At 48.8% G+C, this 27,434-nt stretch overlaps 2 protein-coding genes across 5 annotated transcripts in view; one reads left to right on the forward strand and one right to left on the reverse strand.

The window, feature by feature from the left end:
• Positions 1-4,499: 4,499 nt before the first annotated feature.
• RNF5 (ring finger protein 5) lies at positions 4,500-14,345 on the reverse strand. The gene is made up of 6 exons (XM_083493575.1): positions 13,930-14,345; positions 13,371-13,389; positions 11,734-11,846; positions 10,624-10,678; positions 10,387-10,498; positions 4,500-6,042 (listed from the first exon to the last, which is right to left on the reverse strand). The coding sequence occupies exons 1-6, from the start codon at positions 14,070-14,072 to the stop codon at positions 5,954-5,956; spliced, it is 531 nt and encodes a 176-aa protein (XP_083349701.1). The 5' UTR covers positions 14,073-14,345; the 3' UTR covers positions 4,500-5,953.
• A 794-nt stretch (positions 14,346-15,139) lies between these two features.
• AGPAT1 (1-acylglycerol-3-phosphate O-acyltransferase 1) overlaps positions 15,140-27,434 on the forward strand; it is a 50,486-nt gene continuing 38,191 nt past the window's right edge. Inside the window, exon 1 of one of the 4 annotated variants that reach the window (XM_083493371.1) lies at positions 15,140-15,239. Coding sequence is in view for 1 of the 4 variants with exons in the window: in XM_083493367.1 (XP_083349493.1) it covers positions 20,266-20,284 (19 nt within the window). In the remaining 3 variants the exon portion in view is untranslated. Of the gene's footprint in view, positions 15,240-19,508; positions 19,987-20,257; positions 20,394-27,434 lie in introns of those variants that run through there. The other 3 variants (XM_083493369.1, XM_083493367.1, XM_083493370.1) reach the window with 3 other exon arrangements.

The raw sequence follows: 27,434 nt of genomic DNA on the forward strand, positions 1-27,434 counted from the left end.
AGTGGTTTATATGCCTCTGCGCTTTCTTCACCCTACACTGGAATACGGTGCATGTGTGCACCCAACATGCCCAGCCACAGGAGCAAACAGGAAGCTGTTGCTGTTTGCGTCTCTCTTGCTGGAGGCTACAAGATGTCAGGGTATAACCTGCCTCTAGCTCTGTCCCATGGCCCTACCACGGTGGTGTTGAAATAAAAAGCCCCTTTGTAAGCCAAGGGGAAAACCCATGGCCCACATGGAAGCATAGGTGAGCTGGAGGGGGAGAACAAAGGCATTTGTGAGGCACACAGAGGCATGTTAACAGAGAAAGAACAGCAGAAGGGGAGTGAGGAGTCACTAGGACAATGATAAAGATCCAATGGCCCGTGTGATGTTAGGCTGTGACCCCCATCATGGCTGACGGGAGTTTGAAAGGACCATAGATTTTCCAGCCACGCTGGAGGAATGGAGAACCCCAAATTTCAGTTCATTTGGCTGGGGATCCTTCCATTGGTACAGCCATGACTGAGATTTGCCGTTGCGATGATCCCCCTAAATCTCAGGGAATTGCCACTACAAATCTGAAGCAAGGCTTTACCAACAAGTGTCATGGCTCCCTCCCCAAAGCATTCTGGGAATTGTCACTGGGTAATGTTTCTGAGGATTCTGTTGCAACCCCCAAACTGTGCCCTGACAGAACTGAAGCACCCACACCTAGCCCATGCCCATTAAATGTTTACTCAGGAGCAAGTCTTGCCAAGTTTAATAGGTTATGCTCCCAAGTACAGTGGTGCCTCGCAAGACGAAAAGAATCCGTTCTGTGATTCTCTTCGTCTAGCGTTTTTTTCGTCTTGCGAAGCAAGCCCATTGACGGATTAGCGCTATTAGCGGCTTTTATCGGCTTATCGGATTAGCTGACAAGCGGCTTAGCGGCTTAGAAAAGGGGGGGGAGGGGAAAAACCGGCAGGAACTCGCAAGACATTTTCGTCTTGCGAAGCAAGCCCATAGGAGATTCGTTTTGCGAAGCACCTCCAAAACGGAAAACTCTTTCGTCTAGCGAGTTTTCCGTCTTGCGAGGCATTCGTCTTGCGGGGCACCACTGTATGTGCAGAAGGCTAACCTTTGGCTACCTTGATGGCAGTGAAGTTAAATGGAGAGTTAATTAAGATGTCTGGGCAAGAATATACACACAGGATCTTTCAAGGTGCATATTCAAGATTTCTCATGTCTTAACATGCATAAAAGGATAAGTAATGTGGTAAAATCGTGGTTCCGTTTCCCCACATTTTTATTTATGCTTTTTGAACACTCGTCTCCCAGGGTGGGCTATGGTGTCCCTTTTATTCCTAAGCATCACAGAGTCCGTTATAACACTGAATGTCCCACTCACCTGCATTTTTAACTACCCAAAGATCAAAATGGGCTCTTTTCTGGGCTAACTAGCCGTCTTAGTAACATTAGACCAAAACTGGCTCCCTGCCCTTTTGGCATGGATGCAATTGTTTAATTTGGGTGGTGTGACTGCCTTTTTCCCAGTGTAGTAATGACAGTGATGCAGAAAGAAAGCATCTGTTGGATTTTTACTGTCGAAAGTCACAGAGGTCCCGTCCCCACCCCCAAAGTTGGCTTCCCTGAGGTGGAGTCTTTACTTCCTTGCAGGCAGAAGCCTAAGCAAAGGGATACACAAATTCAGAGGGCCTTTGGAGGCTTCAGAGGAAGGATGGATTTCAATTGTGGGGGGGGGGGGGAAATATACTCTGTAGGTTCCCCCAACACTCTTGTACAGTTTTGCCTAAACAATAAAATATATTTTTTTCCACTGGTGCTTTCCCGTTATTTCTACTTTAGAGAACTTAAAGAGTTCCGAGTTAGCAGGCATACTACAGAAAGGGTGTGCCCTCTAGATCTTCAGCTAAAGAATAGGAACTAAAGAGTAAACGCAACATAAACTGGAGGTGTCCCCCATCCCACACAAAGGACGGGGCTGTTGCTATTTAACATGTTCATGGATGATCTGGAGTTAGGAGCGAACAGATGCCTGCATTGCAAGCGGCTGGGCTAGATGACTTGTGTTCTATAGGGCATGGTTGCCATCACTGCAGACAAGACCCGGTTATTCAAGATGGAAATCCGAGCAGATTTGTGAAGCCTTCCAAAAGGATTACCCCAAACTGAGCAAATAAGGAGACTGGATAAGAGGGGCATAAATCTGCATGTTGTGGAGAGAAAGGATCATGTTTTTTTCTTCCTCGTGAGGCTAGATCTCAACAAAGCTGAATGTTGGAAGATTCAGGGCAGACAAAGTGCTTCTTCACACTGCGCATAGTTAAAATATGGAATCCATGCTCAGAAGTCACTAACTCGGGTGGCTTTGAAAGGATTTAGACAAATTTGGGACTTATGAGTCTTATCAGTGGCTGTTCCACCTTCATTGAGCGTGAATTCCATAGCTGGGCCTCATGGGCCTTTGGCATAACGCAGCACGGATGCTATGTTCTTAACGTAAGTGAGGGCAAACTTTTCAGAAGCTGATGGGATCTGAACTGGCTGTAACCAAACAAGAAAGGACTTGCGTGACAATGACTTGAAATTATTTTAACAACTCAATGCAGTAGCAGTGGAAGCAGGTGGGAAGACAAATTCCATTGCTAGGGATTGAAAATAAGTTTAGCAGTATCCCGTTTCTGGTGCATTCAAATTTGGAATAGTTTGTGTCTTCCCCTATTAAAAGCAAGCCTCTGGGTATAGGGCAGTATATAAATTCAATAATAATAATAATAATAATAATAATAATAATAATAATAATAAAAGCCCAAGATCTACCAACCAGAAGCTGGTGCAAGAGACTTAGAATTCACTTAGGATTAAAGAACAGGATGTTACTGAGGACATTCTGAGCTCAAGACTTGGTTTTCAGTACCAAGAACTCAACCAAACTCATAGCCCTGTCACAAAAACATGCACTCCAGAGTAGCTTCATTTCAGCAGCTGAAATTGGGTGGAAATAAGTCATTGCGTTGTTGCTATTGTAAAATAATTGGGGGACAAGAAGCCTTTGCTGATCTAATACGAGACACCCAGATCTGCCCATCCCTGTGTTTTAGCACAGCAGATGGGAAAAGGTAATGAAAACAAGGAACTGGAACATCTCAAAGCCATAAAGCTACAACTCTGGGGCCTTTTCAGGAAAAAAGGAAAACAGGCTTATATAATAATGCAACCTGCAGAGGGAGCAAATAGCGCGGTTGGTAGATCATGTGACCCTTAGGGTTGCGGGTTTGAGACCCAAGTTGGGGAAATGATCCTTGCATTGCAGAGGGTTGGACTAGATCAGTGTTTCCCAACCGGTGTTCCGCGGCACACTAGTGTGCCGTGAGACACCGGCTGGTGTGCCGTGGGAGGGAGGCGGGCGAGTCGGGCGGCGAGAGGCGGCGGCGGCGAGGATCCACGTCGAGCCGGGGGCGGCTCCGCGGTGCTGGTGCCGAGCGGCGGGGCAGCGCGCGCAAAAGGGAGGAGCGCGAGACAGCGGAGGAGGAGGAGGCCGGCATGTCCGGGCAGCAGCAGCAGCAGCAGCAGCAGCAGCAGCAGCAACTCCCGGCGACGGCTCCTCCTCCGCCCGCTATCGCCGCCACCACCACAACAGCCGCCGCCGCCTCAGCTGCCGCCGTCCCTCAGTCCCTCGCTCTGCTGCCTCCTCCCACCCCGGCAAGGGGAAGGGAAAAAACTTTCACTTTTGTGCGTCCCTCCCGGCGTGACGCTGCGCGCTGACGTCACGGGGCGGGGCTTTAATGGTGGTGTGCCGCGAGATTTTTTTCCGGTAAACAGGTGTGCCGTTGCCCAAAAACGTTTGGGAAACACTGGACTAGATGACCAACCCAGCTCTACAATTCTATTATTAATATTAACATTTGTATACCACCTTTGATCCACATGTCTCAGGCCGTTTCACAACATAAAAATTACAAGATAAAACACAAAAATAAGAACATAAACCAACAACCCCCCCCTCCCAGAACACATTTAAAAGGGCACAGGAGGTCAGTCTGCCAATGGCTGAAGAGGAATGTTTTCGCCTGGTGCCTAAAGATGTATAATGAAGGTGCCACCCGAACCTCCCGGGGGGAGAGCATTCCACCAACAAGGTGCCACCGCAGAAAAGGCCTGTTCTTGTGTTGCCATGCTCCAAACATCTCCTGGAGAAGGTACATGAAGAAGAGCCTCAGATGATGATATCGGGGTCCGGGTAGGTTTATGTGGAGAGAGGCAGTCCTTGAGGGCTTCCCAGAAACGATCTGGTGGACCACTTTGAGAGCAGGATGTTGGATGAAGAGGGCTTTTGGCCTGACGTAGCTGCAGGACTTCTGTTTTCTTACATAAAGCACTCCCCACCACCACATCACACAAGTCAGCGGAATGAGTTGCGCAAATCATCTCTTATCAACCTACCCAACGTTTCTCCACACACGCACACCTCTCGCGCCACCAGAAAACGGCAAGGAGACTCCACACTCGCAAGCGGATATGAATCACAGGTTAATTTAATTACAGAATAGGTTAATTTACATCACATCTTCCCTCTTGTCACCCAAACGGGAAGAAAGGGAAGTGGGTGGGTGAGTCCCCCCCCCCCACAGAGATTTCTGGGCAATTAAATACTGTTAGTCCAGCCAAGGCTATTCCCCCCATCCCAACCCAAGCAGTAACAAATCCCACCAGCGCTGACTGTACCATACGCCCTCAGATTGAAGATTGAGGGGAGGGCACCAGGGGGAAAGAGAGAAATACAGCCAGTTGACTAGTCCGTCACCAGCCTAAAAAATAAAAGTCTGTAAAAGCACATGGCTTCTTGCATCCCTGGAAGTCAATTTTTTTAAAGGGTGGGACGGGACATTATTATTATTATTATATATAAAACTAACCACAAGGAACTTCGTTGCGACCAGTTAAATTAACACACCTGAGGCCCATTTCCCTCCCAGTGGTTGGCCACAGGAATGCAGAGGGGGAGAGAGAGAAAAAGAAGCCCAGATGTTTTTCCTGTGGCTCCTTCTCCATTGCCATAGCCCACCTCCTGCTTTTACCACCCTACTTTTCTTGCCTCTGCTCCCCCTACTGCAACACCTGCTGAGGCAGGTGGGTGTGGTGGGCTTTTTGCCCCTATAAAAAGGGAGACCACAGCTCTCTTCCCCTCCTAAAAGGGCCCTCTTTCCCCACTACGTAGCATTTCATGCCATTGTAAGCTTACAGGTAGGAACGAATCTCGATTTTGTTGTCGTTGTTTGAGGCCTAGTTGCCAACTTAAGCCATTAAAAGAGGGTGGTCTGGCTGCAAATGTGGGATTTTGTCCCACTAATGCTATTGAGTAAGTGATAGCCCCCACCCCAAACCCCTCTGGCCTGTGAGGAGGTAGAATGCAGATGAGCAAAATATCATGGGAGGGGGGGAAACAGAGGACTGACAGGCCGGATTTGGCTCCCGGACCCCACAGCTCCTGACAGCTAACTTCTTCTACATCTTCTCAATTATTTTTTTTAACACAGCCCACCTGCAATTCAGGCGAACTTTGGAACGCTTCAGTCAAGGGCGATTAAGAGGAAACAATTAAAACACCTTGATAATTGCGACTTTCCCTACCTGCCCCCCCCCCACATACACACAGATACACTTTGAACACAAATATACACCTCTTTTGCATCGTCAGCTCCCCAAGTCACCCTATTATACTTTTAATTATGCGTAGGGGGGTCAAGGAGGGAGGTTGAGGAGGGAGAAACACCAGGCCCCGGCTCTGCCACCTTGCCCTCCACCCTGCTGCTCAGCCCCCTCCTGCCTCGCCTGGGCGCAGGTAGGAAATGATTCCACCCTCCTCCCCGCAGCTGCCCCTTCCCTTCCCCATAGTTTGAAAGTCCTTCTATCCTGTTCTGATAGACTTCATCTTTTTTAGTACAGGGCAAGTCCAGCGGAGTCCAGCCGGTCAGACACTAAGCAGCCAAAAGAAAAAGAAGATGGCAATGAAGAGGAAGAGTGAATCCTGCCAGCTGGATGGGCGGGCAGCTTCTGCGTCTAAGCAAAAAAGAGAGACGGAGGAGCTCAAGGTTAGAAGGAGGCACCATATACCATTACAGGTAGATGCAAAAGTCAAGGTAAAGGGACCCCTGGCCATTAGGTCCAGTCGTGGCTGACTCTGGGGTTGCGGCGCTCATCTCGCTTTATTGGCCAAGGGCACCGGCATACAGCTTCCGGGTCGTGTGGCCAGCATGACTAAGCCGCTTCTGGCGAACCAGAGCAGCACTCGGAAACGCTGTTTACCTTCCCACCTATTTATCTACTTGCACTATGAGGTGCTTTCAAACTGCTAGGTTGGCAGGAGCAGGGACCGAGCAACGGGAGCTCACCCCGTCGCGGGGATTCGAACCGCCGACCTGATCGGCAAGTCCTAGGCTCTGTGGTTTAACCCACAGCGCCACCCACATCCCCAAAAGTCAAGGTAGCCGATACCATTTTCATCGAAATCCATTTCCAGGCAGTAAGTGTAGTGGCAAATTCAAAAGTGCAGGGTCCCTCCATGACAATCACAGTCATCGCACCCCTTCTAATAAGATGATACATTGGGACGTATTTGAAGAATTAGCTTTCAAATTCCAAAAATGAGGGGCGCTAAAAAGTTGCAACATGACTTGGGAGTTCAAAAGATATTCTGGTTAAATTAATATAATTTCTAATGGATGACTGAATATTGCATTATTTGATAAAAGCGGTTTATTTTAAAGTTATTGTGACTTTTTATATTGGATCAGATTGTTCTTATTAAAGTTTGATGTTTTATTATGTTTTTATATGTGTTGGAAGCTGTCAAGAGTGGTTGGGGCAAGCCAGCCAGATGGGTGGGGTACATATAAGAAAATTAATTAATCAATTATAATAATTTAGTTTTGCTTGGTCAGCAAAATGTGTATAAGACTGCATAGAAATAATTAAAAATGATTGCCAAGTACTTACAGTAATATATTATTACTATTATTATTATTATTATTATTATTACTACTGTTATTCATATTATTTCCCCAACAATTTTTATTGTTTCGCATTTAAATATAAGAACAACATATAACTGCTGTAACACGTCTAGTGGTACATTTTTTATGTTTCATATGCAGTGCATAGTACACAAACAATATGTTTATTTATGTATTATCACCTCAAGTATCCTCTCCACAGAGATTATTGTGTTGGGGGTGGAATAGAAGTGTCTTCCGTCTCATATATTATTATTATTATTATTATTATTATTATTATTATTATTATTATTATTATCCTTGTTTGGCATTACCTGACATTTTCAGAAGTTAAATTTTAAATTATTTGGTTTGCCAAAAGCAGCTTATGGGCTTCTTCATCAAACATAGACTTACCAAGCTCAATGTTGTCTGATGACAAAATTAATAGCCAATTTGAATTCTTCATACCCAAAAACAATTTTTTTATGACCAGTCACTGAAGAAATGTGCAAAAATTAAGAATGGTCCCCCAAAATGACACGTCCTAATACAATAATCTTATAATTATACAATAATAATACCATATTGGCCCGAATATAAGTCACGCCGGAATATAAGCTGCACCTTTAAAATTCAAGAAGAAAAAAGAAAAAAGACAATACCCGAATAATAATAATAATAATAATAATAATAATAATAATAATAATAATAATAATAATTTATTACTTATACCTCACCCATCTGACTGGATGTCCCCAGCCACTCTGGGTGGCTCCCAACAGAATATTAAAATACAACAGTCTATTAAATATTAAAAGCTTCCTTAAACTGTTTAAGCCACTCCATTAAAATTCTGCAGGCACTCACACCCATTCTGTTTTACCTTATGTCTGTTCCAGCAGCAATATTGTAAAAGCCAATTTTTGTAAGGGCGCAAATTTAAGTTGCACTCTAAGTCGGAATATGGAAAAAAAAGTGAGGCTTATATTCAGGCCAATACGGTAATTATGGATGTATCACAATAATCAGAGCAGATCTCCATGTATTGCTAGAGCTACGAAGGCTACAGCCCTCAGGGTTTGCAAAACATCCTGCCTGGAACTATGCAAGCCCCCAACAATCAGCTGATTGTAGAGTGGGTGGGCATGGCTTAGACCAAATAGCCTTGAGGGCCAAACACGGCCTGCAGATCAGAAGTTCCCTACCCTAAGACTGGAGGCAGGAAGAGATGGTAGGAAGCGACCTGATACTGGTTAAGGCTAGACAATCTAGACTAGTACTGTCTGCTCTGACTGGCAGTGCTCCTCCAGGATCTCTGGCAGAGAGAGAGAGAGAGAAAGAGAGATCCTTTCCCAGAACATGCCACCAGCAATCCTTTTAACTGGAGATACCAGTATGGGATGGAACCTCGGACCTTGTGAATGCAAGACAAGTGCTCCGACGCCGAGCTAAAATCCCTCTCCAAATACAGAGAAGGAAAGAGATGCTACTACTCAGAAGGAAGTAACGCAGCCCTGGAGAGAAAGGAACATGAAAGGGACACGTGTGAGAGCCTGACGGTGGAACAACCCCTTCTCTAAGCCAGTAAAGCAGAACAGTAAGGATTTCAAGCACAGGTTAAGACTCAAGCACCTGCTTGTGTAAACGTGACCCAGCGCAGGGCTGCTGCCAAGTTCTATTAGTGGCAGCTTAGCAGGGAGAGACATGGTGCCTTGCCCAGCCGCAAAAAAACGGTACACTTGAACTTAGCACAGACACTGCAAATCAGAGTGAGGACGCAGCTTTCACCTGGGTAAAACCCACAAAGGGTAGCGTGGGAAAACACAAGAGATTAATCCCAGGGATGTACAGTGGTACCTCAGGTTAAGTACTTAATTCGTTCTGGAGGTCCGTACTTAACCTGAAACTGTTCTTAACCTGAAGCACCACTTTAGCTAATGGGGCCTCCTGCTGCCGCCGGAGCACGATTTCTGTTCTCATCCTGAAGCAAAGTTCTTAACCTGAAGCACTATTTCTGGGTTGGCGGAGTTTGTAACCTGAAGCGTATGTAACCTGAAGGGTGTTAGGGGAGGGGTAGTACCTCTGGTACCCATCCTGCACTCAGCTCTCTCACCTGCGGCTCCTAAAAGCTGTTGGTGTGCGACAGTGGTCACACCCCAGGAATGGCTTCGACGGGCCAGCTAAACCAGGTGAGGGCAGCTGATGGATTTCAAACCCTGAGTGAGTTAGGGACTTCCCCTTCATGTGAAGACAGGCTCTGGCAAACTCGGTGGATGAGACCAATAGTGGGTCCAACCGTTGAGAAGGCAGTTTCTGCACATGCCATAGAGGGAAGGGAGGGACAGATGAAGCTCACCCACCTGGGAAGGTAGGTGAAGGAAAAGTCTGATGCTAAACCTCTGCTGCCTTGCGGGATAGCTTCAGAAGTAGAAAAGGCTAAGGAGTGTAAACCCTACACAAATCCGGAGCAGAGTCCCTAAGACAGTTGGATGGTGCTTTGCATGCCTCCTTCTGGTAACTGCTGCAGCCAAGCTGGTGTCAAAACCCTTGCTCTGCTTTCCTTTGGACCACATCAGCGAAGATGAGAGGTGGGTCTTGTCCTCTGGGCAGCCCAGGCGTGCGCCTCAGAGAGGTCACTTTGATGCTGCTAATACAGCAGTTTAACTTCACCCCTGGAGGTGTCCTCCATTATCTCTTGAGGCAGGCAGACGCCAACAACTACCAACTCATTGCCTGCAGACTGTCTCACCAGAGTGGTGCATGCTCTGGTTATCTCCCGCTTGGACTACTGCAATGTGCTCTACGTGGGGCTACCTTTGAAGGTGACCCGGAAACTACAACTAATCCAGAATGCAGCAGCTAGACTGGTGACTAGGAGTGGCTGCCAAGACCATATAACACCTACATTGCTTCCCGGTACATTTCCGGGCACAATTCAAAGTGTTGGTGCTGACCTTGAAAGCCTTAAACGACCTCGGCCCAGTATACCTAAAGGAGCGTCTCCACCCCCATCGTTCTGCCCAGACCCAGAGGTCCAGCGCCGAGAGCCTTCTTGGTAGTGGCACTTGCCCTGTGGAACGCCCTCTCACCAGATGTCAAGGAAATAAACAACTATCTGACTTTTAGAAGACATCTGAAGGCAGCCCTGTTTAAGAAAGTTTTAAATGTTTGATGTTTTATCGTATTTTTAATACTCTGTTGGGAGCCGTCCAGTGGCTGGGGAAACCCAGCCAGATGGGCGGGGTATAAATTAATAATAATAATAATAATAATAATAATAATAATAATAATAATAATAATCCAAGAGCTTGGTTGATAGGATGAGTGAGAACGGCTGTGGAATTTGAGTGTGCCCTTATGGGCAGATTTATGCAACAAGCTTAGACCTGTTTTTAAAAGTAGTGCATACCTGCCCTTTCTCCTGGGGTACTGTAGCCAGTGGCAAAAAACCCAAAGGGGAACGCGCCAATGCCAAATGCCATGTGGAAGCCAGTGGCCGCGTCGGGAAAGGCGCCCATGCCCTGTCGGAGGGAGGGGGAGCAGGGGGCAAAAAACAGAAAGGGGGGAAATGTAGGTTAGTAGTCTGCTGCAAACTACAAAGCAGCCGGGATCAGTCTATAGAGGGCTAGAAGCAAGCGCCACTCACCCCTCGGGACTCCGGCTCTGGGCGCTGCCCTCGTGGCCGAGGAGGGGTCTTCAACCTGTGATAGGAAGGGGGGGAATACGCATAAGCAGCACTGGCAGGTAGGCAGACACTCCTCCCGTTCATCAGTATTTCATAGCTGTCAACGCTTCCCCCTTTTTAAGGGAAATTCCCTTATTCCGAATAGGATTCCTCGCAAGAAAAGGGAAAAGTTGACAGCTATGTAGTATTTTCACCATCACCTCCTATCTTCCCCATAACAGGGCACAGAAGGAACTTTAAAAACACATTAGGATAAGGATGTAGTACTTACAAAACACCGGGGGAGGTGGTGGCTGTGCTTGGAAGATCTGCAGAGGACGGAGCAGGTCTTTGCCCTGAGCCTGCAGTTCAATGCAGCCGAGAGGCAACATGTTTACATTGAAGGAGAGCATCCTCAGCTTTAGCAGCGTTTTGCTGGATGTGGCCAAAGGCCCACCTAGTCATTCATTCTGTTCTCACAGCAGCCAACTGGATGCGCATGGGAAGCAATGGCGCACTCCCTGCTTGCGATTCTCAACAAGGCATGACTACTAGCCATTGATAGCCCTCTGCTCCACGAATCTGTCATAGCAATTCAAGTTCGTGCCCATCTTGTGGATTCAAATGACAGGAAAGGAGATTCCGACCAAATGTCAGGAAGAACTTTCTGATGGTAAGAAATGTTTGACAGAGGAACAGACGCCCTCAGAAGGTGGTGGAATCTCTTTCCTTAAGCAGAGGCCGGGATACTTTAGTTGAGATTCCTGCATTGCAGGGAATTGGACTCGATGACCCTACTGGTTCCTTCCAACTCTATGATTCTATTGATCACACATTCCTGGGCTAGGCAGTTGCCCAGAGATACTGGGCTTGGGACCTGGAAAGTTACAAATCTTTTCTTTTATCAGAATAAGAGACTCTTCAGAGCCAGTAAAGGACTCGCGGCCAGAGATATTGCAGAAGAGAGGGAGGGAGACCAACCAGCCTACAGGAAAAGGAAATGACTGAGAAAAGGTGCCACTCTAGCCCAGAATTCCACTATCACTGAGGATTACCAAACTAGCAGGGAGCCTAGCAAAGGGAAACGATTACCTGGGATCCTGCTGGGCGGAGCTTCCACGTCCATAGAGAGGGATGACTTTGTCCCGGCTGATTCCTGCCTTGCACACAGGACACTCCTGGCGCTCTGGCCGAGTTTCTAGCCACTAGGGAGGCGGGGAAAGATGGCAGTGAATGTGGAAGAGTTTCTCCCACCCGTCCCCAAAGATATGCAGATCATATGTAACCAGGGCGGGGAAATCTCAGGCACCCAGGACAGGTGAGCAGGCAGGCAGGTGGGCACAAATGCAGAACTCTCTCCAGGCCATCCCCCTCACCCTGACCCTGCTTCAAACCCAAATGTTATGCCTGGCAGGAATGAGCCCTTGAACTCTGATCATGCCTCTTGCTTGTCTGAATGGAAGAAAGAGAAGGGTACACAACTGAACTGTTGTTGCTTGCATCCATCTGTCTCAAGAGACAATGGAGAGTGCATCTGGGGGTGATGTCAAACCATTGTGTTAGCAGCACCAAAATGACCTTCCTGGGGCTTAAGTTTGGGCAGTGTGTCTGGAGGTTGACGAGCCCCATCTGCCCCTCACTTCCTCTACAGCCTTTTTGACTGCTGGACCCATCACTGGTCTAATCCGCTGAAGCCTATCTTCAATGCAGAAGAAGCCCCTAACTCACTGAGGGTTTGAAACCCATCGGCTGCCCTCACCTGCCTGCTGGACAAAGCTATTCCTGGGCTGTGGCTGTCACACACTGACAGCTTCTAGGAACCACAGGTGAGAGCTGAGTGCAGGTAAAATTCACATTTGCGACTCTGCCCACTTTTGCCTCTGGCTTTGCCCAAGGTCCGCTGATCAGGTAGCGGCCCATCTTAGCCCAGCCTCCTTTTCTCACAATGGCCAGTGGCCTCAAGCAGGATCTGAGCACAGCAGAACTCTGAAGTTATTTTTTACTAATTAAGCACAGGCAGACTTCTTATTGGTGCGGGAAAGGTTCAATTCAAGGACAGCTGCTCCGATAGGAAATATTTAACCAGGTGAGACCAATGGTCCATCTTGATCAGGATTCTGTCTCAACAGAAGTCTGCCAGATTAGAAACAAAAGGAAGGTAGAACACAGATAAACCTGCTCTCTTCTCCTGTGGTTTGCCTTCAGCACTTAAAAAGATATATGGCTTCTGCACATGGAGGTTGCATTTTCCTTGAGCATCCTCAATAGGCACAAATATTATTAAAGCCTCCTATAAAAGCCTGCCTCCCATAAAAACATAAGAAGAGACCTGTTGGATCTGACCAGGCATGGCCAAACTTGGCCCTCCAGATGTTTTGTGACTACAACTCCCATCATCCCTAGCTAACAGACCCAGTGGTCAGGGATGATGGGAATTGTAGTCCCAAAACATCTGGAGGGCCAAGTTTGGCCATGCCTGGATCTGACCAATGGCCTATCTATTTGAGCATCCTGTTCTCCCAATAGCCTGTGGGGACTCCGCAAACTGGCCCTGTTGCACTCCGGTCCTGCTTGCAAGCTTCCCGTAGGCATCTAGATTGGCCGCCTGGCAGGCCGACACCATGGCAGATAGGCTCACACACCAGGGCAGGTTCCCTCAATGATGTTCTTTGACACCTTCACCTTTCCTCGCCCTAGAGGTCAGCAGCCGAGGAAAGGGAGACACTCACCTGGTGAAGACACGGCCAGCTAGGGGGGGAAAGAGAAGAAAAAGCCTTTTAAAACCTGGAATAATAATGCAATTTCAGTGTTTGTTTTTTGAAAAAAGCAAGAATCGTATGCCTGACTAAGGCCACACAGAGCAAAGCTCTAGGTTCTGAAATTCCCACCCCAGATACCTTCCAAAACCTAATCCTGCAACTGGCCACACAGGGAGCTTCACAGAGCCTGGTTCTGATCCGCACACCCTAACCCTAACCACATGGGCTCTCCTTCGAGGTTGCCATCCACCCTCTTTGGTTTTTAGACAGTGGTGAAGTGGCAGTCGAAGTCAAGCGAAATCTGGTGCAGCCCCTGCAGCTTTAAGGCCACCCCGACAGGCAAAAATCCAGCAGGTGAAGCTTCTTTCCCAGGCTTCTTTGCAATGGAGCAAACCTTCCACCTGCCAGACCCAGTAAGAACAAGAGCAGCTCTCCCTGCCAGGCCCCTTGTTCTGTGCCCCCCGCCCTTTTAAGGCTGCCCCCCAACTCTTCAGGGCCACGCCCCTTTCTGCTCCCCACTCCTCCTCACCAGTACAGGTGGCCGCAGAGCCCAATGACAGCTTCTCTAGCAGGCTCCAGGCAGATATTGCATTCGAAAGCGCTGCGGTCGCGGTTTGAACCCTCGGGTTCCCCGTCCGGGACCCCCGGACCCATCCCGGCCGCCGCCGCCATCTTCCGCCCTCACTTAAACTGAAGGAGGGGAGCCGGACACGCCCGCTCTTCAGCAATTGGCCCCGGCGCCCGTCTTTCTCGCCTGGCCGATATTTCATTGGAGTCAGAGGCAGTCCGTTGTGGCACCTGGCTAAGATGATTGAGCACGTCCGAGTTAGTCCCGCCTTCACAGCTCTAGGGGGACGCTCGAAACTTTTTTGACTGGCTGCATCGGTCGGGTGTCAAAATGTGAGGTTACGTTATTGGTTAAGGGAGGCCTCATTCTCCCGCCTCCCGCCGTCGAGCGAAATAAGATGTCATGTGACTTTAAAGAGCGAAGTGGGGGTGGGGCGTAGCCTGATTGACTGGAAAGGCAACCTGTCAAGAGCAAGACAGCAAGGATTGGGGGCGGGTGCACGATGGGCACGTCTGAAATGCAGTTGAAAGCACGAAAGGCAAGCACACGCCCTCTATATATTGTGATTGGCCAGAATCCCAGATCGGGGCGGGAACTAATAACGATTGCATTATAGGGTGGCCAATGAACAATCAGAGCTCTTTGGCCAAAGGGCGGAGTCTGCTCTCGTGCTGAGCTGTACCAAGCTTGCCCATTTTTGAGGCGAAGGTTCATGGGAGGTGAAACATCACTTCCTGCCTCTGGCCTTAAGTTTACTGCTTCTTCCTTAGGTCTAGCATGTTGTCATGGCAGCTATCAAGATATGAGGGTGTCTGTAGTCAGTTATTACCTGGATAAGTCAACCACTCCTCAACCAGGTTTAACTGTAGAAAGTGAGGTCTTACCATAGCAACCAGACACCTGCTTGCAAGTGATGCTGTTGGCATGGCAACCTGCTATTCATCAGTGCCACTGTGGTCCATGTTGGTAATTTTACCCGCCCCATTTAAACCACAGTTTTGGTTTTTGGTATCAACCAAACCATTCCAAGGATTCTGTTGTTACCACAACAAGCCGTACACTCATCACAAACTTCCCTTGCTGCTACCACCATGGTCATGACAACACACACTTCCCATTGCCCCAGCAACTGATGTTACCGGTCCAACTCAACAGGCTAAGCCAGAGTCCCCACAAATCTAGCCATCTACAAACGCATATCTGCACTCAGCCAGAGCTCCTGGGATTAATACGACAATTTACAGCCACCCTGTGAACAGACTTACTAGGAAGTAAGTTCTGGCTTTGCCGCGAGTCTTAGGATTGGGTTATTAAGACTGAGAATCATCCCTACCTGCACCATGGCAACCCACAGCCATCACAATTGCTGCCAATGTCACAGCAGCCCCAGATGGTAGAGCATGAGACTCTTAATCTCATGGTCGTGGGAGCAAAGGAAACTCAGTTTACTCTGCTGCTGTTTTTTCTAGGCACATGGGGGTGTCTCTCTCATTCTGGGCAGCACAAGACAGTGCCTCAGCCTTCCTCAACCTGGTTTTCCCCTGCCAGACAATTTTGGACTACAACTCCCATCATTCCTGACCATTGACCATGTTGGCTGGAACTGATAGGAATTGTGGTTTAAAATGTCTGAAGGGCACTGTATTGGGAATGCCAACACTCATTTTTAAAGCAGATTGTGGCTGCAATGCAATATATCAGGGTTTGCCAATTTGGTGCCTTCCTGGTGTTGTTGGACTCTAACCCCCATCAGCCTCTGTCAGCATGAACAATAGCCAGGAAAGGTGGGAGCTGGAGTTCAGCAACTTATTAAGAGCACTTGCTATGCAGTTCTACATACTTACCTGGGAGTTCAGCTGGGCTTATTTTGGAATAGACATGTAAAAGATTGCACTGTACGGACTGAAAAGTAATACAGTGGGGTTTTGTTTCCCCTCTTCCACAGTGGCTCCAGCAAATTTTGGGTAGATGCAAGATGTGTTATGTACATCAGAAGTGGTGTACACACCTTACAATTCTGGACATTGAACTAGGCTAGAATGTTAGTTTCTTCCTCCTGTCTATATCGGTGAAACTGAAGCCTGTGATGCTGGCTGGCCTGATGGCCGGGAATGGTTCTGATTTCTTAGGGAACTAAACAATTTGCCATCCAACTTCCGGAAGGGAATGGACAATTGTCAGTTGGGCTAGGAGCTTCACACAGAGGTCTGTTCTGCCTCCAGCATTGGAGGTAGTACACCTTTGAACATCAGTTGCTGGGAATCACAGGTGGGGAGAGGGCTGTTGTGTTCATGTCCAACTTTCAGGCTTCCCAGGGGCATATATTTTTGCCACTGCGAGAACAGGAGGCTGGACTAGATGGGCCTTTGATTTGATCCAGAAGGGATCCTATTGTGTTATTATTATCGAAGGAAAGTCCAGTTAAACAGTCCTGAGATGCAGGAAACTCAGGGACAAGGTGGCTAAAAGAAGGATGCAGAGAAGGGAATGGAGTGAGATAGAGGAACCTTGAGTAAGGGTAGGCAGCTGTCAGGAAAGTTCAATGCAGGAAGGGAATTGAAGCCAGGAAGTTATCTGAGATAGGACTCTGGAGAAATTTTACAGAGCATGAGATCAGGAAAAAGGAGGAATGCAAGGGACATGACTGAAGGGAGGGTATCATTGTGTCTACAGCAGACACCCCCAGCCTGGGATCTTCCAGATGCTATTGGACCTCAACTCTCCTCAGCTCCAGCCAACATAGCCAACGTTCAGGGATGGTGGGATTTGTAGACCAAAACATCTGGAGGGTACCAGAGTCTGCACCAGGGATGGGAAATCTGTGTCCCTCCAGGTGTTGCTGAACTACAGCTCCCATAATCCTGGCTACTAGCCCTGCTGGCTGGGGCTGGTGAGAGTTGAAGCCCAAAAACATCTGGAGAGCCACATGTCCCCCATCCTTGGTCTGTTGAGGGCCAGATTAAACATGGCATGGGAGATCCATAGCTTGAATCTCCTGACTTCACTGGGGAAGGGTTTTTAATTCTTTCCCGTTATTTTGCCCAATCACAATCACCCTCTGAAGCTGACATTTGGCCTTCTTTGGGACGGGTGACTGTGGATAAAAACAGAACAGCTACAATATAGATACCTGTCTTTACCCACACCCCAACCTGGGCTAGCAGCAGCTGGGGGGGGGTGAAATTTGGTTGGAAAAACAGCACTAGGGGCAAGGGCCAAGCCCTTATTCTCCAGACACTTAATATCCCCATCCAAATTGTCCCCTCTCTGAGGCTGGCTGCTTATGCATGTTTTAACATAAGGTGATCCAATGGTCTCCTGTGTGACATGTAGTTTCTCCCCCACTCACTCTGAAATTCTGCCAGTCATGGCGTCTTTTACTGCAATGTTGGGCGCTAGAAATATCAAGGGGCCAACGAAGGTCATAAAGCAGGATGTGTGTATGTCTGTGTAGCTGAATTTCACACATTGATTTGAGGGAACCAGCCAACTCCTTGGCTGCATACTTTTTATTGATTGGAATAAATTTTGACATACCCAACACTGCATAGGAACCAGGTTGTAGATGCGACTGCCAGAATCCAGCAATGTTTGCTTGGAAAGTGTGAGTAAATATGGAAGTCTTTCACTATTTGGGGAATGCAAGGCTCCCCACATCTGCAGTAGAGGAAGGGGAAATGGAGACAGAGAAACCGAGGAAGAATATGCCATGATTGCACTTACATGGATTTAAATAAGGTATTATGATGTGTGTGTTAACATTAAAAAAATCCATCTGGGATTGTTAGCATATAAATGTGAAATGTCAACATTTATCATATGTTGGATAGTCATAAAAATATAGAATAATTCAGGCTCCAGTTGCAGGCATACTTACTTGGGAGTGTGATCCACGGAACCTTTGAGTAAGCGTGCAATGGAGTTTGCACTGCCAGCCTGCCTAAAGGTGCCACTTGGAGGATTCCCTCTGCAACCTTTCAGTGCACCTTGCGTCACAAGCCTAAGCACACTTTGCTAGCGCAGCGTTAGCCAACCCGGTGCCCTCCAGATGTTGTTGGACTGCAACTCCCATCATCTCCAGCGGTTGCTGCTGGGCCCAAGGTAAGCCCAGCTTGGGCTGTATACATTTAAAGCACATTTTCCACACACCCCCCCCCCAAGAATCCTGGAAATCGTAGTTTGTTAAGGGTGCTGGGAATTGCAGTTGTGAGGGGTACACTACAATTCCCAGGATTCTTTAGGAAGCAGGGGACATGCTATAAGAACATAAGAACTCTGCTGGTTCAGGCCAAAGGCCTATTTAGTCCAGCATCCATTTCTCAGTGTGGCCAACCAGAGACCCACAGGAAGCCCGCCGGCCAGGTAAGTTTAAATGGAAGATGCATAGGCAGTTCAGAGGGCTCAGGCAGGTGAAGGCTGTACTACAGAGTAAGCCCTGTTGAAGAAGAAGCCTGGGGTTGCTTTTAAGTAAACAATAGGATCACGCTGCTTGGGAGCAATCCTACAAATACAAGGCACATGTACAGGTCTACACTGCTAGTCCACTGTGCCGTGAGGCTTACTCCAGAGAAAACATGCATGGGACCTATGCCCATAAAAGACACTTACCTGAGAGTAAGCCTTTTATTTTGCATGGCTTTTTAAAATAAACATAATATTTTATTAAAGCTTTTTCACACTTTTCATGTGACACTAAGGTTGCTTCAATGAGTAAAGATACAGAATCCATACACACACACACACACACACACACACATATATATATATATATATATACACACAGTGGTACCTTGGGTTACATACGGTTCAGGTTACAGACTCCGCTAACCCAGAAATAGTGCTTCAGGTTAAGAACTTTGCTTCAGGATGAGAACAGAAATCGTGCTCTGGCAGCGCGGCGGCAGCAGGAGGCCCCATTAGCTAAAGTGGTGCTTCAGGTTAAGAACAGTTTCAGGTTAAGTACAGACCTCCGGAACGGATTAAGTACATAACCTGAGGTACCACTGTACACACACACATATATATACATATATGCGCACAGACACACACACACACACACACACACAAACTTATATACATACATATATCTGTTTTTAATTTGTAATTATAGTAACCTGCCCTGGGACCTGCTGTTGGTGAAGGGAGGATTATAAACTTATTTATACGTCATGAATGTTGAAACAAACATGTTCGTTTGTACAGCCCCAACCCTACGCACCCCCACCCCCCACAAAAATGCATAGGGCCCTGTTAGGCATCACATCCAAAACCGGCTTTCCTCCTTCCGAGTAGACATGAACCGCTCCGAAAGCTAACGGAGAGGAGACAAACGCTCCCTTATCTCTATTCTTTTTCTCCCCCGAGGAGAAGAAGAGAAAGAACGCTGGCGGGTGGGGGTGGGGGGGCGATGGTTGGCAGGAATGAATGAAGCGAGCGGATGAATGAATGGGAGCCCCGGGTGGGAGGCCGGCGGGAGGAAGAGGAGGGGTGGCGAGCCGCGAGAATGCGCGAGAAGCACCAGCAGCAGAGGAAGCAAGAGAGAGAGACGGGGGGGGGCGCGGAGAGCGAGCACAGTGGTCACGGGGTGGGGAGGGGGAGAGGGAGAGAGGGGGGGGGGACAAGAGAGGAAGGAGCTGCTGCTATTGGCGGCCGGGGCTGCCCATCAGCTGCCCCCCACTTCCTGCCTTTCTGGCGCCCCCCCCCCCGCCCCACACTGACTCCAGCCCTGAGGAAGTGGCCCGCGCCGGTAGAGCCACCAGCAGGCAGCCGGGCTCGAGCATCCGATTCCCCCCCCCCCACCTTCCTCTTCTTCCAACAAGACCCCCCCATCCCACTTTTCCTCCTTTTTGCAGCGCATCCCTGAAACAGCAGCTCCATCTCCTCCATCTGCAGCAGCTCCATCTCCTCCTCCTCCACCATGGCCTGGCCCTGGGGGCGCGGGGGGTAGCCGGGCAGGGGCCTTCAGGAGCCCCCCCGCCTCCCTACTCCCCCGCTAAGGGGGAGGCCCCGCGCAGCCAGGTAAGGGGGTGATGGGCAGCTGGGGTGGGGGGCTGGGGTGCAGCCGCAGAGCGGGGGAGGTGGGTGGGAGAGAGGGAGGGAGGGAGTCGTCCCCCTACAAGCCACCCTAGGAGGGGTGTGTTTTTGGGGTGGGGGTGCGCTATGGGGCTGGGAAAGGGTCCTCCTCTGCGACGCGAGGTATAAATCGCCTCGGGTGTCTTGGTCAGTGGGGCGGGGGCGGGGAGAGAGAGTTTTAAGGGGTTGGGGTGGGAGGGGCCAAGGAAGCAGAATTTGGGGAGGATGTTTCGCAACAGTGGAGGTAAGCTGGGAACTCAGAAGCCTTTTAACCTCGTTAAGGGGGGGGGAATTGTTGTAACCCGCCCTGGGAGCCGCCGGTGATGGGCGAGTAGCAATTGGGGGTAATAATGGTAATTGCAAAGTGCCCAGGGTTTTTTTTGGGGGGGGGCAATTGAAGGGCTGCTGTGGGGTTATAGGGAGTGCTGGTGGTGGTGAGCAGCTGGGAGGTATGACTTGGGGGGGGGGGCAGGGCCCTGGCCTGGAAAGTAAGAGCCTGTGTGTGTGTGTAGGTTTGGGGTGCCTGCAATGGGGTGCCTGCAATGGGGTCTACAATATGGGGGTGGCTTTCTGAGGGAGACTCCTTTTGGGGGGGGTATTTTGTGCTGGGGAGAAATAGAGGTTTGGGATGGGTACCAGGAGGGGGTTTCCAAGGAGTTGTGATTTTTTCTTTTATTTATTTTGGAGGGGGGAAGTAGAAAGAGATGGGGCAGCTGTTTGGGAGAGGGGCAGCGCAGTGGGGACACTTGCTGAGAGGGAACGGGAAGATATAACTTGATATGTGCCTTGGGAGGAGGGCGAGGGGCCTAGCGGAAGGGTTTCGCGGAATTTGGAAGAGCACATGGCTATGATACGGCGTGATATGGGGTGCTTCTGGAAGCGGGAGGTGTAATATACTGAATATATAGTCTGGGAAGGGGGCACGGGAAACGCGATGCGATGCAGGCCAGCTGCTCTCAGCCAGATGCTGTTGGCCTTCTCCTCCCAGCCAGCATGACCAATGGTCAGGGGTGAGGGGTGTGGGAGATTGCAAGGCACCAGGCCAAGGGAACGCTCAAGCAGGGGCAGGGAGGATCCAGTCTTCCAAACATTGCTGGGCCACAGCTCTCCTCAGCCCTGACCATTGGTCATGCTGGCCAGGGCTGCCGGGAGTGGGAGTGTGGCTGCCATCTCCCCACCCCACCCTCTTATAAAAGCTTTTTGTGAACAGGTTGTGGGTGAAAAGGGCTTGAGGCCAGGCGGAGCTGGGCACGCAGGCTTTCTCTGGGTTCATCTTTATTGGAGAGGAAAGGCCTCATTAGACTGCAGCCACATCGTCCATTTAAACTCCTTCCCCCCACAAAAAAAGAATAATGGGGACTGTAGTTCCATCGTTCGGTGAGGGGTGAATTGCAGTTCCCAGAATTCTTTGGGGCAAGCCATGTTGTTTAAATGCTTGGTGTTTATGCAGCCTAATTTTTTTTTTGCTTTAGCAGCTTCTATCTTGTTTTCCCTCCCCTGTTCTGATGATGGTGCCATTCTGGGGATTAAGAGCAGCAGCCTTCAAAAGGTTTTTATCACTGTTCTGATTGGGCCGCGGTGACACACGCCTTAGTTACTTCCCGTTTGGATTACAGCAACTTGCTCTATGTAGCACTGCCTTTGAAAAGTGCTCAGAAACTCCCAGCTGCCTCAAAAAGCGGCAGCCAGATTGTCGCCCAGGGCTGGTTACATGGAGCAGACGACAACAGCTCCAATAGCTACCACTAATAATAATAATAATGATAATAATAATATTTCCGGGTTCAAAGCAGAGTGCTGGCTATGACCTAGAAAGCCCAGCACGCTTGGGTCCAAGCTTTTTGAAAGACTGTGTTTCCTCATATGACTTAGTCCAGGTTCTGACATCTTCGGGGGGTGTCCTTCTCTGGGTCCCACCACCCTCACAGCCCTGCTGAAGGAGAGGGCCTTCTTGGTGGTGTCCCCCAGACTCTGGAACTCCTTTCCTAGAGAAGCCAGACTGGCTCCCTCCTTGTTGGTCTTCCACTGGCAGGTGAAAACCTTATTCCAACAGGCTTTTGGGAACTGACTGATTTTAAGGAAAGGGCTGGTGCCATGCTGCCTTTATTGTAATTATCTCTGTTTTTAGTAGGTCCTTTAAGCTACAGAGAGTTTTAATTCTATTAAAGTTTAATTTGGTTTTTTTTTATAATTGTCCCTCCCCCCCCCAAAAAAAAACATTTTTAGCTGTTTTTGTTTTATCTGTAAGCCGCCTTGAAGTCCCTGTTGGGAGAAAAGGTAGGGTATAAATAAATATATAATGATGATGATGAAGATGATAATCTTTATCACATTCCTGTAGCAGCCCAGAGTGAGAGGCCTTTATTAATCCCATTTGAGCCGGTGGTGAAATAGGGGCTGAATTGCCATGGCTGGACTAAGGACTTGAATCCAGGGCTTCCTGGATCTGGGTCTCCCACAAGGAGTATTTGCAAACTGAAAACTGAATTGGTGAGGCCTTCTGGAGTTTCCATGTTTGTAAAAGAGCAGGAAGGCTGGGGTCTTGGCAGAGGTATTCCGGAATGAAAGGTCTATGTCCACAACCTTGTGCCATCTCCGTTATGGTACTTTCTGCAGATTTCGGGGGTGTGTGTGTGTGCAAGGAAGAGTCCTGGCTGATCAGTTTAGATTGGCTACACTGCACAGGTGGGGAAAAAGTGGTCACAGTACTCAGCTGTCTACATACTGCTGTTTTGACTCTTCAGAGTGCTTCTTGTACCATTATTTCAGTAACCCTTGCAATAACTCCCGGGGAATTTAGGTGGTGGAACTCAACTTCCACCAACCCCAGCCAGTGTGGCCAATGTTAAGGATTTTGGGATGGGTCCCGCTAAGTTCTACTTAATGCACATTCGCAGCACAGAATTAAAGCATTTACAATACCACTTTACTCAAAGAATTCTGGGAGATGCAGTTTGTAGAGGGTGCCGAGAATTGTTAGGAGACCCCTGATCCAGAGCCACAGTTGCCAGAGAGGTTAATAATAATAATAATAATAAAATTTATTATTTATACCCCGCCCATTTGGCTGGGCTTCCCCAGCTACTCTGGGTGGCTTCCAACAAAATATTAAAATACAGTAATGCATCAAACATTCAAAGCTTCCCTAAAGAGGGCTGCCTTCAGATGTCTTCTAAAAGTTTGGTAGTTGTTGTTCTCTTTGACATCTGGTGGGAGGGCGTTCCACAGGGCGGGTGCCACCACCGAGAAGGCCCTCTGCCTGGTTCCCTGTAACTTGGCTTCTCACAGTGAGGGAACCGCCAGAAGGCCCTCTGTGCTGGACCTCAGTGCCTGGGTAGAACAATGGGGGTGGAGACGATGGGGGTTGAACAATTCCTCTTCAGAGGAAGCTTGGGATACAGTAGCTCTGTGAGGGGAATAGCAGCACGTATCTTGACAATGCCTGACACCCTTCATTAACTACACTTCCCAGGATTCCCTGGGGGAAGCCGTGACTTCTTAAAGTGGTAGGATACTTCTATGGTCTGCCTGGTGGCAAGGTTTTCAGCAAACGTTTGAACATCTCCGTTGGAAGAGCCGTCCATGAGACTGGGCCCATAACACTGAAGGCTTGATTGTTGAAAACCAGAGTATGGTTCATAGAACTGTAGAGTTGAAAGGGTACCCCAAGGGTCATCTAGTCCAACCCCCTGCAATAATAATAATAATAATAATAATAATAATAATAATAATAATAATATATTTATACCCCGCCCATCTGGCTGGGTTTCCCCAGCCACTCTGGGCGGCTTTCAGCAGAATATTAAATACAATAATCTATTAAACATTAGAAGCTTCCCTAAACAGGGCTGCCTTCAGATGTCTTCTAAAAGTCTGGTAGTTGTTGTTCTCTTTGTCATCTGGTGGGAGGGCCTTCCACAGGGCTGGTGCCACTACCAAGAAGGCCGTCTGCCTGGTTCCCTGTAACTTGGCTTCTTACGGCGAGGGAACCGCCAGAAGGCCCTCGGCGCTGGATCTCAGTGCCCAGGCAGAATAATAGGGGTGGAGACGCTCCTTCAGGTAGACTGGACCAAGGCCATTTAGGGCTTTAAAGCTCAGCACCAACACTTTGAATTGCGCTCGGAAACGTACTGGGAGCCAGTGTAGGTCTTTCAAGACCATTGTTATGTGGTCTTGGCAGCCGCTCCCAGTCATCAGTCTGGCTACCGCATTCTGGATTAGTTGTAGTTTCCGGGTCACCTTCAAAGGTAGCCCCACATAGAGCGCATTGCAGTAGTCCAAGCGAGAGATAACTAGAGCATGTAGCCCTCTGGCAAGACCGTCTGTGGGCAGGTAGGGTCTCAGCTTGCGTACCAGATGGAACTGGTAGACAGCTGTCCTGGACACAGAATTGACCTGCGCCTCCATAGACAGGTGTGAGTCCAGAATGGCTCCCAGGCTGCGCACCTGGTCCTTCAGGGGCACAGTTACTCCATTCAGGACCAGGGAGTCCTCCACACCTGCCCGCCTCCTGTCCCCCCAAAACAGTCTTGTCTTGTCAGGATTCAACCTCAGGAATCTAATCTAATCTAATCTGCAGGAATCTAATCTAATCTAATCCGCAGGAATCTAATCTTATCAAGATTTTTGACACCATTGTTCTGTGAGATAATTGACTGGGAACCCCTTTGGCCTTGCCTAACGCCATCTCCATGCTGAGCAAACCCAGTAGTGACAGTGTGGAGATTTCTGGGTGCCAGGTTGGCACGGGGCATCTTCATCGGGCAACCTGATTTTGTGCACAGCAAAAGATGCATGCCTTCTGCTCCTGCGCTGTGGCACAGATCATGGGCACCTTGCTGGGCATCTTAGTCCAACCAAGTGGAGCTCACAGGCCGCAGTTTAGAACCCCTGGCCCTTAGTCCATGGTTAATACCATTTCCATTTTCACCTTGTGTGTTTCTCTTCTTTGCACACTGGGGCAAGTGAATTGTTGTCAGCGCAAGCTACAGCCAAGCAATGTTGTTGAGATCGTAGAATCGAAGGGACCCAAGGGTCATCTAGTCCAACCCCCGGCGTACGGACGTTCTGTCGTGGCAGCCGCATCCCAGGTTTAAGGGGCTGTTTGGCGCCTAGCTTATATATCTGAGTTTCTAACACTGTTCCTGATAGAGGTCTTTGTGCATTGAATGGGAAGTGAGTGTCTTTGTGCAGGGTGGTGGGAAAGGCTTTTTGGGGGTTATAAAGTGTTGGGTCAGGAGAGGAAATGGGGAAGGCCGTAGGCCAGTAGCAGGACATCAGCGTTGCATGTAGAAGGTCCCAGGTTAAGTCTCCAGGAGAGTACTGTCCCCAAAAGCCCAGAGAGCCAGGGTAGAAAATGCAGAGCTAGATAGGAACAATGGCCTGACTTGCCATAAGGCAAATGGCATCAGCTCCCAAAGTGGAAAGAGAAGCCTTTCAAATTATGGTAAATATTTGGCATCTGTCTGTCTCGGGAGACAGTGGAAGAGTGCGCCTTTGTGGGCGAAGTTGAAACTTGTTGGAGAGTTACAGCGCCTGCTGTGGCTGTAGAGACTGATACAGGAGAGACATGTTTTGTTGCAGCCGGGGCAGATGAAGGCATCCGGTTTTGCTGTTACAAATGCACCATGGCATTTCTTCTCTCTGCACTCCTCCCAGGCGCCATTCCTCTGGTCGCTGCTATGGATGCATCGTCTGCCGTCTGCAAGGGATTCCCACATGGCGGGGTTGATGTCGCCAGCCTTTGTGTCACATTTGCAGACATCTTAGTATCGCAGAGTTGGTCCGCCAGTGGACCGGGTGCCTCAAGCCATTTCCCCGCAGAGCGCATCCCTGGGGGGTCCTGCCATCTTCCATTCAGTGGACATGTCTTAGCCAAGACAGGAGTGCAGATTTTGTAGCACAGTGGCTTTTTCTACTCCTTTGGGACCGGTTGAAGAGAACCAGTGTCCTTTGGCACCTGTCCTTCTGTGCCGCAGTGAAGATAACTTCCTATTTTACAATATCCAGGCTTCCAGGCAAGAAATTTAGGGTAGTTGAGGCGGACATTCCAAAGGGCTCAAATTACCTTTTTAGATTGGCAGATGCCTTTGACGGGATAGCAAGCTTCTGAGTCACACAGAAGCCTTCTTCAGATAAGGGATAGGAAGCCTGCGGTGGGCATAACTGGAATATTTCACACGCCTTCACAGGGCTAGTCACAGCGCTATCTTGTTTTGCCAAAGGGTTTGGCAATATACTGTACTGTACTGGCAATATGCTGTACTGTAAGGGTGTGTGTAGGTACGCAGGTGGCGCTGTGGGTTAAACCACAGAGCCTAGGACTTGCTGATCAGAAGGTTGACGGTCCGACTTCCCGTGATGGGGTGAGCTCCCGTTGCTTGGTCCCAGCACCTGCCAACCTAGCAGTTCGAAAGCACGTCAAAGTGCAAGTAGATAAATAGGTACCGCTCCGGCGGGAAGGTAAACGGCGTTTCCGTGCGCTGCTCTGGTTCGCCAGAAGCGTCTTAGTCATGCTGGCCACATGACCCGGAAGCTGTATGCAGGCTCCCTCGGCCAATAAAGCGAGATGAGCGCTGCAACCCCAGAGTCTGCCACGACTGGACCTAATGGTCAGGGGTCCCTTTACCTTTTAAGGGTGTGTGTGGAAGATAATTAAAAGTTCAGTTTCCCTATGCGTTAGTTAGCTCTCAAAACTGTTGTCAGTGGCTGTAATGCAGTTAAGATGGCTGAAAGGAGATTGTTCTACTACACACACCCTGACTTTCTTCTTTCAGTAGCTCCTTCTGCTCAAGCAAGCCTTAATTTCTGAGGGTCGTTTTTGCGAGGGAGGAGAGAGAAATAGAGAGCGCCTCTCTCTGTGGTTTCCTTCCAAGCGCTGTTGTCACAGATTGCTCATTTATCCCTTGCTCCTAAGACTGGCCATTGCGGGCTTGAGATGGCATCATCGTTCAAGGGACTGGATGCAAACCCATATCTGTAGTGGTAAGTGCAATAGTGTGCTTTTTAATGAGCTTTTGTTCCAGGATGATTGGCGTAGTGTGCACACAGGTGTGCTCTTATGGATGTGGCAGCGAGGAATACTTTGTCCCTAAGATCTGAGCATCCTTTATTCCAGTATCGACTGGCAGGTAGCAAATTTGAACCAGTTGTGGGTGGTGCCTCGCCCCCTCCCGGGAGGCAAAGGGAGACCAAATGACTATAGGACTCAAAAAAAGCTGGCTTCGCCGGGTCAAGTTCATCCATTTTGTTGAATTAATTAAACTAAACAGTTCCAGTTGGATTTTGAATAAATGCAAATAATTGCTGCTGTTTTGAACTTGATGTGTTGTTATCTTCCATAGGCGGCTGTGCAAACTACAATTCTGAATAATGCTTTTTATTAGGGTAGGGGG

The sequence above is a fragment of the Podarcis liolepis genome (genome assembly GCF_965112155.1).
Source record: "Podarcis liolepis genome assembly, chromosome: 2".
Classification (NCBI taxonomy): domain Eukaryota; kingdom Metazoa; phylum Chordata; class Lepidosauria; order Squamata; family Lacertidae; genus Podarcis; species Podarcis liolepis.